This window comes from Lipophrys pholis (genome assembly GCF_963383615.2).
Source record: "Lipophrys pholis genome assembly, chromosome: 14".
NCBI lineage: Eukaryota > Metazoa > Chordata > Actinopteri > Blenniiformes > Blenniidae > Lipophrys > Lipophrys pholis.
In genome coordinates this window covers 29,146,387-29,164,851 of record NC_137633.1, presented here as the reverse complement: position 1 = coordinate 29,164,851, position 18,465 = coordinate 29,146,387, and the positions used below count along the sequence as shown (strand labels likewise).

Here is an 18,465-nt window from a genome sequence, read left to right as displayed (position 1 = left end):
GCTTTTTAGACCCCCTAAACTTTCACAAATCATGTTTCATGGCTCCTGTCTCATTAAGGGGGGCTGAGCCCGCCCCGGCCCCCTCGTAGTTCGCACCCTGCACACTATCTCACACTATAGCACACTCTCACACGCTCTCACTCTGTCTCACATTGTAACACACTCTCTCACACACTAATAACACGTCTCCTGACCTGATGTTCAGCGCAGGTTTATATAAAGACAATATTGTGATTGAATCCTAAATGGTCCTAAAGGATACTGGAACAGCCTTGAAATGAAATAAAAACATGATGGAGGGTTTTTCAGTAAAGATGTGTCAGTTTACTGCGTCAGCCTCATTCCTGCTCAATCTGGAGACACATCTACCTGTGCAAGCATTTTAGGGAGCATTCCAAAATATTCCCAAAGCTGTGAATCGCCTGAAAATAATCATCAGGCGCAGCAACATCGCCCCCTCTCCGGCTGACGAAGCCTGTCAACAGAGCAGAGATGAATCTCCGAGCAGCATAAGCAGCTCTTCTGTGACTCTGTGAGCTGCAGCTCTAAAGCGGTGACCTTACAAGTGAGCATGCTGCATCATGAGAATTGGTGTTTCTGGGCGGTGCAAAGTGGAGTAGAGCACAGCAGAGAGCAGAATATCAGAGAGGAGCAGAGCACAGAGAGGAAGGCACATCCGCTGCTGCAGGGATCAAATCTGGACCATCTGACGCTCAAGGATTTACGGGTTTAGTCAAAATTGCTTTTCCCACTGTGGAGATTAAGCACCGTAGGATGTTTTGCACTCAGGCCATAGAATAGTCAGCATCGCTGCTGCTGCTGCTGCTGTTTTGCTGCTGTTGTCGGCTCGGCGCCGGAGACGGGATGTGTGAGGAAGGCAGAGCAGATTCTGACTGACAGCAGAGGTCCGTCCTCCGGGGAATGTGAACCATGCAGGTGGATGCACTGCTTCTCCTCCTCTGGGTTTGGCTGCTGGGTGCTGCTGGAATGATGGTCCAGCCCAGAGGTCACAAACTGGAAACCTACAAACAGACCAGGTGAGATTTGTGCCTCAATTCCAACTGGAGTTCCTATGTTGTGGTTGTTTCATCATAAAATCTGACCACAAACTCTATTTGATAAGGTTGTTTCTCAAAAAATGCTTCTAAGACATTGTGGTAAATATGTGTTTTGGGTCTAGTCCAGTGTATCCTGTGTCACCTCTACCCCCCTCCCCCTCTGAAACACACTTATTCAGACAGCAGATTGGATGTGTGAGGGAGACCTAAATCCCCACATCTATTTCTGAAGCTCTGTTCTCTTGGCCCAGTGAGCGTTTCCCCTCCGCCAGCTGTTGTAGTCAATGTCATTTCCAGGTGATTATTTAGGCTAATTGCTGCCTTGTTAATGCATCCATTGGATGAGATGTTTCAGTGGGCACTGAACCAGATCTGGACACATTAAAGCGTCGGCGCTCCTGCATGCTGTGGATTGAACTGCCTTCAACATCGAAAGTGATTTAAATAGAAAGGGTTGTCTGTGTTTGTTTGCCATCCGACATACTTATCCTGGACAAAATGTTGTTTCCACAAATTATTGTGCGTATTGACGCATAACGAAATAAACAATACCTAATCCCTATGTTTTGGAATCTACAGGATTATAAGAATATTGTTTTCCTAAGGACTTTGGTATCATTTGTCATATTTGACCCTTTATGGCTGATGTATTGAAATAGCAGACAGCCCATTTCACATCTTCCTGCTCAAACACTTTCTAAACTGGATGTTTCTCACTGCACTGAACAATAACTATTCTCAGTCATTTCCACAAACACAAAAATAATTTGTTGAGTTAATGGAATTTAATCATGTCACACATTTTGATCTATTCATATTAAGTAGATTGAATCCAATTTATTCATATTGTCTGAACAACATGTTTTAGAATGAACCATTTAACAACAAGAAACTCAATATGCTCACGTTAATCAAACATATTTCTGATACGTCAACTGAAAACCTGCCTCGTTGATTATTTTGCGTGTGCGGCTCTGTCAAAGGTCCAGCTCCATTCTATCAAATTGTCTATGTAAACTTTACAAAAATACCTCCTTCAATCTGAAGTATTGGGCTCATTTTTGTAAAAGCTGCAGTAGTTTGAAAAGCACAATGTTTTGTCTGTTCTTGGTTTTTATGCGTCAATCAGAAAGGAAAAGACGATTCACGAGAGGACAAAGTACAGCAGCATCCATCTTCATGCTCACAGTCAGAGTACAGTCGTGAGTTTGACACAAACAGGAAGAAATGCAGAAAAAAGAGACGACAAAGATGATTAATAACGTTCAGATTTCATCAGTGAGTTACTTTTTTACTAAAAACTACATCTAACTAATATTCACATAACACCTTCTGGACTCTGCATACTTTGCCATTTTGACCTAAATAAAATGATTATCAGCAGAATGACTAAAACCATAATTTTCTACTCGAGTAGAAATACTTTGAGAGGAGAAGTGATGTGTGGTCAGATAACAACAACATGCATGGGAGACTTGTATTCTTTTGCATTATTTGATGCTGTATGAAATGTATTAAGATCCTTGATCATGTGAATACATGGCTCGTTCGGTTTGGGAGCAAACAAAACGTCTCAGCTTCGATACTCATGAATAGAAAAGAACAGCCAAGCGGAAGTTCTCAGAAATAGCTTTATTCTCTGTATATTGGAGAATAACTTGATGCTTCCAGAGGAATATCAGCAGAGTGCAGCTTCAGCCTCCAGTGTTATAATCTCTGATGAAGATAAGATTTCTCCAGGAACACTGCACACTCCATAATGCTATCAGCACTGCATTAATATATTCAATAAACCCTGTCAAATCATAATCCCTCCGCCGAGACACACCGTCACTGTCATGCTACAACAGCTATTTATAAATCAGAGGCGCCGTCCAACAGCAATCAGCTCAGACTAAAGCATGAAGCTTCATTTCAAATATCTTCCATCACACATCCTGACTGACTGAATGAGAAGTGCAGTGGTAGTGAGGACCCCCGAGCTGCAGTCCATCCATCTGCTTCACTGTTTGGGAGTTTTGGACTCGTTAGAAGTCCATCGACATCGCTCTTCTCTCTTCTCCTTCTCCTCCTCTTCCTCTTCCTTCTCCTCCTCCTCCTCCTCCTCCTCTTCCTCTTCCTCCTCCTCCTCCTCCTCCTCCTTCTCCTCTTCCTCCTCCTCCTCCTCCTCCTCCTCCTCTTCCTTCTCCTCCTCCTCCTCCTCCTCCTCCTCCTCTTCCTTCTCCTCCTCCTCCTCCTCCTCCTCCTCCTCCTCCTCCACCTCCTCCTCTTCCTTCTCCTCCTCCTCCTCCTCCTCCTCCACCTCCTCCTCCTCCTCTTCCTCTTCCTCCTCCTCCTCCTCCTCCTCCTCCTCCTCCTCCTCTTCCTCCTCCTCCTCCTCTTCCTCTTCCTCCTCCTCCTCCTCCTCCTCCTCCTCCTCCTCTCCTCTCCTCTCCTCTCCTCCTCTCCTCTCCTCTTCTCCTCCTCTCCTCCTCCTCCTCTCCTCTCCTCTCCTCCTCTCCTCTCCTCTTCTCCTCCTCTCCTCCTCCTCCTCTCCTCTCCTCCTCCTCTTCCTCTTCCTTCTCCTCTCTCCTGACATGCACAGGGTGTGAATACAAACCAAATGTGAATCTATCTTCCCTCTTCAACCAGGGGTAACATTTCTGACTCTCATGTGGAAACTAAACTCTTCCTCCCTGTGTTTCTCCTCCTCTTCCTCCCCCTCCTCATCTCTCCTCCTTTTCCTTATCTCACCTCCTCCTCATTGTCTCTCCTCCTCTTCCTCCTCCTCTCTCTTCCTCTTCTGAGTGTGAATCTTCCAAGGCGCTTGCCGCTGCTGGCGTGGGCTTTGTGGGAATTTTCACGCTATTACTTTCCTGCTGCCTTGAGGAGTGTAGCCGAGGCAGGAGGGAGGATTTGTGTCGGACCAGCAAAGTCCCACATAAGAAAGCATCAGAGGAGAAAGCCCTTGTGAGCTTGAAAGGATCATTTGAAGTGGTTGCATGATGATTTTGGGGACATTTCGATATTGAAACATGAATCACGCTTTGCCTGAAGACAGAATGTGCAAACTACGTGTTCACTTAAATCCCTCCTCAGTCCAACAAATTGGACTTGGTCAGGTTTCTCTATGTTTTATTTCAAAGAAATGCATAATTTCAAAGAGAACAACATGTTTAAAGGCAGGACATAACAACTGAAGCCACTTTCAGCCAAACACCGGCTGAGGGCAGAAGAAAGCTGAAACAAATCAAACTCTTTTCAAATGAACAATGAGTGCCACATCGTCCACACTCTGTGGTGTCCAGAGGCTTTGGTAATGTCAACATGTCAGCTATACTTCAAGTCACAAAACCCCCCATCTATTGCAGTGTGTTTCAGCATGTAAAGCAGGGAGCCACACAGGCCCAGCGCCAAAACTCCCTCAGAGGACTGGTTCTGCTCTGCAGCCACCTGGGAATGTGCTCCCAAAGAAAAAGGATATTCTGTGATTGGGTTTAGACATGAGTGTTTCCTGGGGACGCACTGAGGCCCTGATTACACGACAAACAATACGAATACAGACCCCACAAAACTTTGGGGGGTCTGTATTCGTATTGGTTGGTTTACACGGCACCAGTGTGCGGATCCACTGAATCCGCAAAGTTTTTAATCCGGCTCTGAAGGTGGAAAGATTCTTTCATGGTCGCTATTCCCTCCTGCAGAGACTGATGGAGGCTACGGAGCCTGTTGGGTGCGTGCCAATTACTTCACCTTTATAGTGTATTGTTCTCTTCACACACGTCTGTGTAGTTTCATTACCAAATCAAGCAACAGCGCCCTCCTGTGGCCAGGTATACTAACTACATCGTTGTCTCTGTGTCCGCTGCTGCAGTATAAACACTCTCCTTTTCTTTAACTGATTAGGTGTTGTCACGTGAAATGTTGTGGTGTGAAGGGGGCCCGAGTCCTGAGAACAGCAGCAAATGGCCTGCTCACACCTTTTTAACTCTTGATTGGACAAGTGAGCAGATTTCCTTAAACTAACAGCAATGAGCCAATCACAGGACCAGAATCCAACAAACAAAGCGTGTTTTCAATAAACCATCTTCACCAGGCTTTTTGTGTAGAAAACACACGTTATTGTGGAGCAACAAGTCTCATAGAAGGAGACAACAGGACCTCTTACAGGCTCTTACAGACATTTATTGTATTTAGAAACATTGTGCAGATGGAAACGGTGAAAAATCTGTGATTTTGAAAAGTTTAACAACTTTTCAACAGATTGTATTCGAATGAGCTTCCTTATAACCTCATTTATGTCCCTTTCAACCAGTGTCTGTGTTTGTGGGCCTGTGTCGTGGTCAGCTGCAGTATTGAGGGTGACCCCTGCAGAAATGTGGCCTGTTGACCTTGATGCAGCGCCTGGAGCTGCGTGTGCACGCCGAGCAGAGAACAAGAGCAGAGCAGTGTGCAGACGGGTTGTCTGCAGCGTGGAGGAGGCACGCAGCAGATTGAAGAGGCATCTCTGCCAAGAGGATTAGGAACCAGCTGCTGGGAGTCCAGACTCAAACCTTTGGTCTGCACACTCTGGCTTCTCTTCTTTCAAATCATTGTTTTGTGCACAGCCTTCATCTCCCCCTCTCTTCTTGTGTATTTCCTTAATGCATGTCTGTGCTGGTCGCAGGGATTTAGGTGTCTCTCATTGCATGCTCTGCTATTAATCCTGTTGAAGGTTTTTAGAATTCCTCATTCTGTTTCCTCTCTGTGCTCGTGGCCTGACACAAATAAAAAAGTCAAGTGTAGGGAGCAGCTTTCTTGAAAAGTTACACGGTGAGTGGCCCGCCTGCTTTGAACTCAGGAAATGCAGTGTGGGAAAGGTGTTTGGTCCTTTGTGTGATTTGTGGATGAAATGTGATGTAACCAGATGCAGTACGCACCGCGCACACGCTCAAGTTACTGTGGCTGTCAAACAATGCAGATTTAAACAACAGCTTTCTTTTTCAAGAATAAGAAATATTTTTCTAATCTATTCTGCTTCAGTCTTCCCCTGAAAATTGCTTCAATTATTTTAGAGTCACAAAAAACTATGTAAAATAATATATTATATCCATATAGAATAGAATAGAATAGAATACGTTATATATCTCAGAGGGAATTTCTTGTAGTGTAGCTCCACACAGAAAAGAACACAGAACAAATAGCGTGAAAGTTGAAATATGAATAGATAGAATGAAGTTCAATAAGTAATAATAAATACTAATATATGCAGGTGATCAAATCTAAATCCCTTTATCATTCAGAGAAGCTGTCCCAGACCTCTCCTGGGTACAGAACTGTTAGCACTGATGAAATATACGTTTTCAGGCTCTTCAGATGCAAACGATGAAATACTGTTAAACGCTGAGTATTGAGATGTAGCCTACAGCTGGAAGTCAGTAGTACATCCCAAATCATTAGTAAAGGTGCACTTATCCCCAAAAAGAAATATATTGAAATAAGTAATCAAAACACTGAAATCCGATTATTTAAAAGATGAAATCTATATTTTGAACTTGTTTTGAACAGGACGCGACGAGACACCAGGATGGACGGAGGAGCTCACAAATCTGGGAGGCAAGTTTTCTCACTCAATGAACTGAAAATATCTCTTTTACATTGTCTTCCTTATTCCGACATCTGAATTTTTAACTTTAATCTGAAGAAGTCAACAGACACCATTTCCACGTTTGACACAGTATTCTGACTGAGCAGACTATTTTTTCTTAATTTTGACTTTTTATCTTCCAACTTCAGAAAATAAAGTTAGAATTAATTGCTGTATTTTCACTTTGCTTCTCAAACTTTTGACTCTAATTAGATTTTTTTTGTAAGTGAGATTAAATTCTGAATTCAGAGAACAATATGTTGTAATGATATAGCAGGCGTATTCATTCTACTCATGGTGTTTTTCTGCTGCCATTGTTATTTCACAGCCCGGTTTTCAAGCGGAGTCCCGACATGACAAAATCTCCCATGACAAAGTCTGAGCAGCTCCTGAGAATAGACGACCACGACTTTACCATGAGGCCAGCGTTCGGAGGTCAGGAGCTTTGTGTGCATTTGAAGACATGTCGGAGCTGAGCAGGTTTCTGCCACCACTGTGTTAATACGTCTTGACGTATTGGAGGCTTTGACGTCAGCTCTGAAGGCTGAAAGATTGAGTGGGGATCAAGATTTTGTAGTTGCCTTTAACTGTTTCTCGCTCTGTCTCTGTACTGACACAAAGAACCATGAACGTAAGAGCTGTTAAAAAAACAAGAAAAAAAAAGGAAAAAGGATTAAAAAAGCAGCCATTAGGGTTTCTGCTTTGAAACACGTGCCGGTTTTAATCACACGACAATCTGCCGCGGACAAACACAGCAAGGGACCCTGTATGGAATCTGTGGACTGTTTCAGTTGCATCTCAGCTGAAGAGCTGGATTTCATCCACCGCTGCATCAACTTTCATCCATTACCGTGACCTGATTGCGTTTGTGTATTGTTGGAGGATGATGATGCAGAGCAGAAGGGCTAAAATAGGTCAGGAGAAGAATCAGAGCTGGCTGTGACGGCGGAGGCATGCGACATGGCTTTATGTTTATCTAGTTTTTGGTTTCCACAGTGAAAAAGGTTCAAATCAACTCACAGCCAAACACAATCCTGAGGTTCATATGTTCTTATTTCAGGGCCACCGATTCCTGTTGGAGTGGATGTTCAGGTGGAAAGTCTGGACACCATCTCTGAGGTGGACATGGTGAGTTTCAATCACCTGCGTCTCACCGTGGATCACAACGACATTTCCTCCTGAATGGAGCCTCTGGGTCACATCAGGATCTAAACCTGTGTCCAGGAAGGTTTTACTCTGATCGCTTGTGTGCATGTGAACCTAGCCCACTAAATGTTACAGTCTGAATTACATTTACGACAGAACTATATTTGTTTCCGCTCGTTTGTGATGGAAATCCTGTCACTGCAGGTCTGACTGTTACTGTGGAAAGAGATTTGTCATCATGTAGTAAAGCAGCCATGTCCAAAGTCTGGCTCCAGAATCAAATTAATAGGAATTAATGCATCCAAAGTATCTTCATTTTGGCCGGACAGCAGAAACAGAACAAATAAATGAAAAGTAGAAAAAACAGAATTCAATGTTCTGTTGAACTGATGGCTGCAACGTCACTGAAAAGCATCATGGAAATGTAGTGAAGACCAAAACGTATTCTTCTCTGGATCTTCAGCTGTTTAAATCTACAACAATTGTCACCAACCTGATGAGAGCTGCCCCATCCAGCTTTCACAGCAAGGGTTTTCACTAAAGTCTAAACAACTGTCAATCTACTGTAATTTGCCCCCAAACAGACTTCGAGGGACAAAATGTGAAAAGACTGAGGCAGAACATGAATTGAGTTAATATCTGAAAATGAATGACTCCACATGACAAACCTCTCACAGAAGGTCACTTTAATAATCAAAGATAACTTTCAGTGATTTCTCATCTAAATGCTACATTTCATTGTAAATCAGAATTCAGTGCAATCTGACCTGGAGTGACTGAACCAGTGAAATAACAGCACAATATCCACCTAATGACTAAAACTTTGAATGCCTTCTCTGTGTCCAGTGCAAAGAAGTACGATTACATGAAAACTTTAAAAAGTTTAAATTTAGTAAGAAGGCGTGTATTTTCTCTTTTTATCAGATTTAGTTGCAGTTAAAAATGCAGCAAATTAATAATGCATTGGTTTTATATAGCGCTTTTCTTGAAACTAAAAAACACTTAACATTGCATTATTCATTCCCTCGTTACTGGATGGTAGTAAACTACACATGGAGCCACAGCTGCCCTGGGGCAGACTGACGGAAGCGAGGCTGCCAGTCTGCGCCATCGGCCCCTCCAACCACCACCAACCACTCACTTTCACACTGGGAATGGGAATTGAACCTGCAACTTTCCAATAGAGAGAGAACCACTCTACCAACCGAGCCATGCCGCCCGAATTACCTGAATGTGTCTTTTCTTTATTGTGCAGACCTGCAATCCTCTCAGAGACCGTGTTTCTCTTCATTTGGATTTTGTTTAAAGTTGGATGACTCATGATTTCTGATGCCTTCAACATGTTTCAATAATTCCTCCTCACAGTGTGCTCGTGCTCGTGCTCCTGCCCCTGCTCCTGCTCCTGCCCCTGCTCCTGCTGCTGCTCCTGCCCCTGCCCCTGCCCCTGCTCCTGCTCCTGCTCCTGCCCCTGCCCCTGCCCCTGCCCCTGCCCCTGCTCCTGCCCCTGCTCCTGCCCCTGCCCCTGCCCCTGCTCCTGCTCCTGCTCCTGCCCCTGCACCTGCTGCTGCTCCTGCCCCTGCTCCTGCTCCTGCTCCTGCCCCTGCTCCTGCTCCTGCTCCTGCCCCTGCTCCTGCTCCTGCTCCTGCCCCTGCTCCTGCTGCTGCTCCTGCCCCTGCCCCTGCCCCTGCCCCTGCCCCTGCCCCTGCCCCTGCATTAGCAATAAGACAATGAGCTTTTCTGTTGAGAATTTGAAGCTGTTTTGTGTTGATTGGTTGTCCAGACTGGAGCTGTGGCGAGCCAGCTCTGATCCATGAGCCGAATGCTTGGCTCCTCCTCTCATGGTGTTTTTCCCTGGTAGGACTTCACCATGACCCTGTACCTGCGACACTACTGGAAGGACGAGAGGCTGTCGTTCCAGAGCACCAACAACCAGAGCATGACCTTCGACAGCCGACTGGTGAAGAAGATCTGGGTTCCTGACATGTTCTTTGTGCACTCGAAGCGCTCGTTCATCCATGACACCACCACAGACAACGTCATGCTGAGGGTGTATCCTGATGGGAATGTGCTGTACAGCCTCAGGTGAGCACTAACACACAGCATAGAATAGAATAGAATAGAATAGAATAGAATAGAATAGAATAGAATAGAATAGAAATACTTGCAGGGGGAAAATCTTGTAACATAGCTTCAAGAACAAAAGTAAAAAAAAAGAATATATATATATATATATATATACACACGCACACACAGTGTTGCCACAGTTACCTTGAAAAAGTAATCCGATTACTGATTACTAGCTACTACTTTTAAAACTAACTTAGTTTACTGATTATTTGTTTTTAAAAGTAACTAAGTTAGAATACAAGTAACATTTTAGTTACTTTCAGCAGCTGCCGACAACACCCCCCACCGTCTCAACATCAAAAAGGAAAACGGTTTTCCTATAAACTCAGAGAAAATGGGCGGGGCTTCCTGCCATATATCTTTTAACTTAATGACAAAAATAGTGTAACTTCTCTGCAGTTGTGTTCTTGTTGCAATGATATGGTTTTGTGATTATGTTTGTTAGTTCCTATTTTTTTGTGTCACCCAAACGCACTATTAGAGGGAGCAGGTCTGGGATTGGTTGAGGCCACATCACAAGAGCCAAAACGATCTTTTTTCTCCCTGGGGTTCTCAAAAAAGTTTCTGTTCACACGTCACTATGAACGCGGCTCAACACGCGACTTCAGGGCATGTAGTACATATGCGCTGTGACTCACCAAACACACCAAAAACTCAGAAGAAGAGATGGAGCACATAGAAATTTAGAAGTAGACTCCTGCTCATTAACTTCTATATAATTGTGAGTTCTATAGGTCTATGGCCCTGCTCCTCCTGCTGCTAGCGTCAGTAGCTTCTGCAGCTCCACCACAGCTCGTCCCACTCTTAATAACTTGGTGACTTTGTCACTAAATCTGGCGACTTTTCAGGTCCTGTTGGCGACTTTTTCTGTGAAAAGCAACTAGCGACAAATCTAGCGACTTTTTCTGGTGTTATTGGCGACTTTCTAGTATGTTTAGCGACTCTGACGTGAAAGCAGGTATGGTTCTGCAGTTACTTATCAACGAGCAGCGGGTCCTGCTGTGAGCCCCTCCCCCGTCCTGAAGACAGACCTGCGGTCAGTCTGACAGTCCCTCCCTCCCTCCTGCAGTCAGACCAGAGGAGACCCTCACCACACTGCGTCCACACTGAGAAGGAACCGTGCATGCACAAGGCTGCCGCGCCGCAGCAGGCCCCGCCGCGCTGCAGCAGGCCCCGCCGCAGCAGGCCCCGCCGCGCCGCAGCAGGCCCCGCCGCGCCGCTGCAGGCCGCCGCGCTGCTGCAGGCTGCAATGCACCAGATCGTATTTTTCTTTCATTAATCTGTCAGGAATGTGGCGAATCGGGAGAATTTGTTCTATTAGTTGTGGATTTTGCTGAGAGACGTGTCCAGCTGCCAGGACGCACCGAGCAGCAGAGGACATGAGAACCACCGTCTCAGGTGTGTCTGGTGGAGGCAGGTGTTCACACAGGGCGTAGAACAAGTCAGATCAGCAACTGAGTTTAAAAACATCTGACTCCACCCCCCTATGACTCCACCCCCCATGACTCCACCCCCCCATGACTCCACCCCCCCATGACTCCACCCCCCCCCAGTTCTTCTCCCAGCAGCTACTGAACAGTGGACACACTCCAGAGCGCTCAGCATTCAGAGAACCTCCATGGAGTTGATCAGAGAGCAGGATGCTGCAGGGAGCGAATGCTGACACTCTGTAGAACACATCAACACATCACTACTAATCCACACGCTCAGTTACTAACTTCACCAGTACAGCTGGTTCTTCATCTTCCTGAAGATTCATTGGAACCAAAAAGAAGTTCAGGAACATGAGGAACGTCAGAACCATTCCAGAACCATCTTCACATGCATTAGGTCACAGTAAGAACTCAGGAATGATGGAAAATGATATTGGTAATAACTGTCTGATAATACTGCGACTAGAAGAGTGGAGGATTGGGTGGAGGATTGGGTGGAGGATTGAGTGGAGGATTGAGTGGAGGATTGAGTGGAGGATTGGGTGGAGGATTGGGTGGAGGATTGAGTGGAGGATTGGGTGGAGGATTGAGTGGAGGATTGAGTGGAGGATTGGGTGGAGGATTGGGTGGAGGATTGAGTGGAGGATTGGGTGGAGGATTGAGTGGAGGATTGAGTGGAGGATTGAGTGGAGGATTGGGTGGAGGATTGAGTGGAGGATTGGGTGGAGGATTGGGTGGAGGATTGAGTGGAGGATTGGGTGGAGGATTGAGTGGAGGATTGGGTGGAGGATTGAGTGGAGGATTGGGTGGAGGATTGGGTGGAGGATTGAGTGGAGGATTGGGTGGAGGATTGAGTGGAGGATTGGGTGGAGGATTGAGTGGAGGATTGGGTGGAGGATTGAGTGGAGGATTGGGTGGAGGATTGAGTGGAGGAGTGTTCTTCACCTCTGATCTCTGACTTAAAGAAACAGAATCAGAAACAGACTTTCTGATTCACCATACATCAGAGGAATTTCCTCATCACGTCACTTTTCTCACTGGTTGGTCAGTTAATTCATTCGTTTTTGTTTATTTGGCATCTAACTGGTGTATTAGAACAGAGATTACAACAATAGTAATAACAAGTTAATTAATATTGCAGTTTTTTTTACTTCAAATACAACAGAGCACAATTAAAAACAAATGGATGAAATAAGAAGAGAAACCAAAGCAGCACTGAAACAACAAATATGGGATTTAAAAAGTAACAAACTGAAAATCTCTCCTGTATTTCTGTCTCTGTCTCTCTCTGTCTCTGTCTCTCTCTATCTCTGTCTCTGCCTCTGCCTCTCTCTGTCTCTATCTCTGTCTCTCTCTGTCTCTGTCTCTCTCTGTCTCTATCTCTGTCTCTGTCTCTGTCTCTCTCTGTCTCTCTCTGTCTGTCTCTGTCTCTCTCTGTCTCTATCTCTGTCTCTGCCTCTGTCTCTCTCTGTCTCTATCGCTGTCTCTGCCTCTCTCTGTCTCTCTCTGTCTCTATCTCTGTCTCTGCCTCTCTCTGTCTCTATCTCTATCTCTGTCTCTCTCTGTCTCTGTCTCTATCTCTGTCTCTCTCTGTCTCTCTCTATCTCTATCTCTGTCTCTGCCTCTCTCTGCCTCTCTCTGTCTCTATCTCTGTCTCTCTCTGTCTCTATCTCTGTCTCTCTCTGTCTCTCTCTATCTCTGTCTCTGCCTCTCTCTGTCCCTCCTCTGTCTCTGTCTCTGCCTCTCTCTGTCTCTGTCCCTCTCTCTGTCTCTGTCTCTGCCTGTCTCGGTCTCTCTCTGTCTCTGCCTCTCTCTGTCTCTGTCTCTCTCTGTCTGTCTCTATCTCTGTCTCTATCTCTGTCTCTGCCTCTCTCTGTCTCTCTCTGTCTCTATCGCTGTCTCTGCCTCTCTCTGTCTCTCTCTGTCTCTATCTCTGTCTCTGTCTGTCTCTATCTCTGTCTCTCTCTGTCTCTGTCTCTGTCTCTCTCTATCTCTATCTCTGTCTCTGCCTCTCTCTGTCTCTCTCTGTCTCTATCTCTGTCTCTCTCTGTCTCTGTCTCTCTCTGTCTCTATCTCTGTCTCTCTCTATCTCTATCTCTATCTCTGTCTCTGTCTGCCTCTGCCTCTCTCTGCCTCCCTCTGTCTCTGTCTCTGCCTCTCTCTGTCTCTGTCCCTCCTCTGCCTCTCTCTGTCTCTGTCCCTCTCTCTGTCTCTGTCCCTCTCTCTGTCTCTGCCTCTCTCGGTCTCTCTCTGTCTCTGCCTCTCTCTGTCTCTGTCTCTGTCTCTGCCTCTCTCTGTCTCTGTCCCTCTCTCTGTCTCTCTCTGTCTCTGTCTCTGCCTCTCTCTGTCTCTGCCTCTCTCTGTCCCTCTCTCTGTCTCTGCCTCTCTCTGTCCCTCTCTCTGTCTCTGCCTCTCTCTGCCTCTCTCTGTCTCTGTCCCTCTCTCTGTCTCTCTCTGTCTCTGTCTCTGTCTCTGCCTCTCTCTGTCTCTGCCTCTCTCTGTCTCTGTCTCTCTCTGTCTCTCTCTGTCTCTGTCCCTCTCTCTGTCTCTGTCTCTCTCTGTCTTCTGAGGAAAAACAGCAGCTTTTAAAAGATGAGAGACCAACACCTGAGATACTCGGTCCTTGTACCTTCCAGCCGTTCGATTTTTGTTTTTATGTCGGAGAACAAAAAACCGGAAATCATCTGATTTTCGTTTTTTGATTTGATATTGGGAAACGATAAACGAGAGACGAGCCGTCTCCTGTTTTTCGTTTTAAAATTGGAAATCGAAAAATGGAAATCGGGTCATTCCTGTTTCCCGATATGCGTTTCTTAAACAAAAATCAGGAAATAAAATACGATCGTAATTCTTTATTTCAAGTTTGATTTGCCGTGAAAGCCAGAAGTCGAGTCTCTTCTTCTCTGTTGCTGCTGCTGCTGCTGCTGCACTGTCCAGACTCATCTGGCTGTCCCCTTGTATAAATTTAATGATTAAAAACTTATAAAAATGTCTTTGGACGGTTGCGCCAACGTAATAGTGGACTTGAAACCCAACGGTATGACTTTGGGTGAAATTAGAGGATTTTCAGAGAGAAATGTCAGAAGATGATCTCCATCAGAGCGAGGCTTCTCCACCTACATGACGGACCATCAACTCCAATCACCTCCAAGCTGAAGTTGCTTCATCGGCTGCTGAGGTGAGTAGCGTTGTACCAGGTTAATTCATGATATACAGTACATGTAGGGGCGGCTGGTCATTAGGGGCAGGTGGGTCTGAGCCCCACCTGGTGTCATCAGAAAGAACTGCATGCAAAGTATGCTATTAATTCTTTAAGATTATCTACAATATTTTCTTGTCTGTGAATAAAACTTCCTCTTATATAGGACATAATTACTGTGTGAGGACTGTCCTCCCTGGTTCCTGGTCTCCTCTTGCTGCTTCAGCTTGTTTCCTCCTGATCCACACTGATGGTGCCTTAGTGTAGCTCGCCCCTCTCTCACCGTGCAGTGTGTATTACATTAGTGTAGCTCGCCCCTCTCTCACCATGCAGTGTGTATTACATTAGTGTAGCTCGCCCCTCTCTCACCGTGCAGTGTGTATTACATTAGTGTAGCTCGCCCCTCTCTCACCACGCAGTGTGTATTACATTAGTGTAGCTCGCCCCTCTCTCACCATGCAGTGTGTATTACATTAGTGTAGCTCGCCCCTCTCTCACCATGCAGTGTGTATTACATTAGTGTAGCTCGCCCCTCTCTCACCACGCAGTGTGTATTACATTAGTGTAGCTCGCCCCTCTCTCACCACGCAGTGTGTATTACATTAGTGTAGCTCGCCCCTCTCTCACCACGCAGTGTGTATTACATTAGTGTAGCTCGCCCCTCTCTCACCACGCAGTGTGTATTACATTAGTGTAGCTCGCCCCTCTCTCACCACGCAGTGTGTATTACATTAGTGTAGCTCGCCCCTCTCTCACCATGCAGTGTGTATTACATTAGTGTAGCTCACCCCTCTCTCACCATGCAGTGTGTATTACATTAGTGTAGCTCGCCCCTCTCTCACCATGCAGTGTGTATTGCATTAGTGTAGCTCGCCCCTCTCTCACCAAGCAGTGTGTATTACATTAGTGTAGCTCGCCCCTCTCTCACCATGCAGTGTGTATTACATTAGTGTAGCTCGCCCCTCTCTCACCATGCAGTGTGTATTACATTAGTGTAGCTCGCCCCTCTCTCACCATGCAGTGTGTATTACATTAGTGTAGCTCGCCCCTCTCTCACCATGCAGTGTGTATTACATTAGTGTAGCTCGCCCCTCTCTCACCATGCAGGGTGTATTACATTAGTGTAGCTCGCCCCTCTCTCACCATGCAGTGTGTATTACATTAGTGTAGCTCGCCCCTCTCTCACCACGCAGTGTGTATTACATTAGTGTAGCTCGCCCCTCTCTCACCACGCAGTGTGTATTACATTGGTGTAGCTCGCCTCTCTCTCACCATGCAGTGTGTATTGCATTGGTGTAGCTCGCCCCTCTCTCACCACGCAGTGTGTATTACATTAGTGTAGCTCGCCACTCTCTCACCACGCAGTGTGTATTGCATTAGTGTAGCTCGCCCCTCTCTCACCAAGCAGTGTGTATTACATTAGTGTAGCTCGCCCCTCTCTCACCATACAGTGTGTATTGCATTAGTGTAGCTCGCCCCTCTCTCACCATGCAGTGTGTATTACATTAGTGTAGCTCGCCCCTCTCTCACCATGCAGTGTGTATTACATTAGTGTAGCTCGTCCCTCTCTCACCATGCAGTGTGTATTACATTAGTGTAGCTCGCCCCTCTCTCACCATGCAGTGTGTATTGCATTGGTGTAGCTCGCCCCTCTCTCACCATGCAGTGTGTATTACATTAGTGTAGCTCGCCCCTCTCTCACCACGCAGTGTGTATTACATTAGTGTAGCTCGCCCCTCTCTCACCATGCAGTGTGTATTGCATTAGTGTAGCTCGCCCCTCTCTCACCGCACAGTGTGTATTACATTAGTGTAGCTCGCCCCTCTGTAGCTCGCCCCTCTCTCACCGCGCAGTGTGTATTACATTAGTGTAGCTCGCCCCTCTCTCACCATGCAGTGTGTATTACATTAGTGTAGCTAGCCCCTCTTGCACCGTGCAGTGTGTATTGCATTAGTGTAGCTCGCCCCTCTCTCACCATGCAGTGTGTATTACATTAGTGTAGCTAGCCCCTCTTGCACCGTGCAGTGTGTATTACATTAGTGTAGCTCGCCCCTCTCTCACCATGCAGTGTGTAATGCATTAGTGTAGCTCGCCCCTCTCTCACCATGCAGTGTGTATTGCATTAGTGTAGCTAGCCCCTCTCGCACCGTGCAGTGTGTATTGCATGCAGTAAAGTGCACATGCTCAGGCTGTGAACCATTATGACCTGGTTCTAACCCCATCATTGATATATATATATATATATATATATATATATATATATATATATATATATTTTATTTTTTTTTCTATTGAATTTCTTTTTTTTGGATGGGCTATTTCCATGGCTCAACATTATTACGGGATCAACTCCTATATGGTTGTTATAATTTTGTGCACACTCTTTACTTTGGAATTCAATAGTGTCACTTGACCTAAATAAAATCGTGCCCCACCAAGTATTTACATCTAGAAACGTCACTGAGTACATGAAATCGCATCTTTTCATTGATTTAACCACAGTCTCACAGCGCCCCCTGCTGTCAGAAGCAGCACACCTGCAGATTGTCCTCAGAGCTCAGTCATCACATTAAATGAAACTTTTTTCAGGAGAGAAGAATACTCATTAAAAACTAAACAATAATTACAAATGTACTGCGATTCAGCAGGGTTTATTTGTAGTTACACTATAATATTTACACATTCTAAAAAACTAATGATACTGTTTTGTATATTGGTTAATTGTTTGTAATATAATACAAAAATGTATTATCAGTGTTGCTCTTCTTGATAGTATTACTATTAACTACCTGATGCAGCTCTGTATGCAGTTATGTGTCATTTTGGTCATCTTACTGATTTATGTGTTGCTTTAATTGATGGTTGAGATGAGGACATGATTTCTGTCTTCTAAAGGAGGACATGCCAGTGAAAGGACAGGAGTGTGTCTTCTAAAGGAGGACATGCCAGTGAAAGGACAGGAGTGTGTCTTCTAAAGGAGGACATGCCAGGGAAAGGACAGGAGTGTGTCTTCTAAAGGAGGACATGCCAGGGAAAGGACAGGAGTGTGTCTTCTAAAGGAGGACATGCCAGTGAAAGGACAGGATTGTGTCTTCTAAAGGAGGACATGCCAGTGAAAGGACAGGATTGTGTCTTCTAAAGGAGGACATGCCAGTGAAAGGACAGGAGTGTGTCTTCTAAAGGAGGACATGCCAGTGAAAGGACAGGATTGTGTGTTCTAAAGGAGGACATGCCAGAGAAAGGACAGGATTGTGTCTTCTAAAGGAGGACATGCCAGTGAAAGGACAGGAGTGTGTCTTCTAAAGGAGGACATGCCAGTGAAAGGACAGGATTGTATCTTCTAAAGGAGGACATGCCAGTGAAAGGACAGGATTGTGTCTTCTAAAGGAGGACATGCCCGAGAAAGGACAGGATTGTGTCTTCTAAAGGAGGACATGCCAGTGAAAGGACAGGATTGTGTCTTCTAAAGGAGGACATGCCAGTGAAAGGACAGGATTGTGTCTTCTAAAGGAGGACATGCCAGAGAAAGGACAGGATTGTGTCTTCTAAAGGAGGACATGCCAGTGAAAGGACAGGATTGTGTCTTCTAAAGGAGGACATGTCAGTGAAAGGACAGGATTGTGTCTTCTAAAGGAGGACATGCCAGTGAAAGGACAGGATTGTCTTCTAAAGGAGGACATGCCAGTGAAAGGACAGGATTGTCTTCTAAAGGAGGACATGCCAGTGAAAGGACAGGATTGTCTTCTAAAGGAGGACATGCCAGTGGAAGGACAGGAGTGTGTCTTCTAAAGGAGGACATGCCAGTGAAAGGGCAGGATTGTGTCTTCTAAAGGAGGACATGCCAGTGAAAGGACAGGATTGTCTTCTAAAGGAGGACATGCCAGTGAAAGGACAGGA

The 18,465-nt window shown here is 45.6% G+C and overlaps 1 protein-coding gene across 1 annotated transcript in view; it reads left to right on the top strand.

Moving 5' to 3' along the window:
• The first annotated feature begins 477 nt into the window (after nucleotides 1–477).
• LOC308120088 (gamma-aminobutyric acid receptor subunit rho-1-like) overlaps nucleotides 478–18,465 on the top strand; it is a 54,573-nt gene continuing 36,585 nt past the window's right edge. The window contains exons 1-5 of the mRNA XM_080480489.1: nucleotides 478–1,037; nucleotides 6,585–6,632; nucleotides 6,992–7,098; nucleotides 7,724–7,791; nucleotides 9,668–9,891. Of these exons, the coding sequence (XP_080336615.1) occupies nucleotides 931–1,037; nucleotides 6,585–6,632; nucleotides 6,992–7,098; nucleotides 7,724–7,791; nucleotides 9,668–9,891 (554 nt within the window). The 5' untranslated portion in view covers nucleotides 478–930. The remainder of the gene's footprint in view (nucleotides 1,038–6,584; nucleotides 6,633–6,991; nucleotides 7,099–7,723; nucleotides 7,792–9,667; nucleotides 9,892–18,465) is intronic.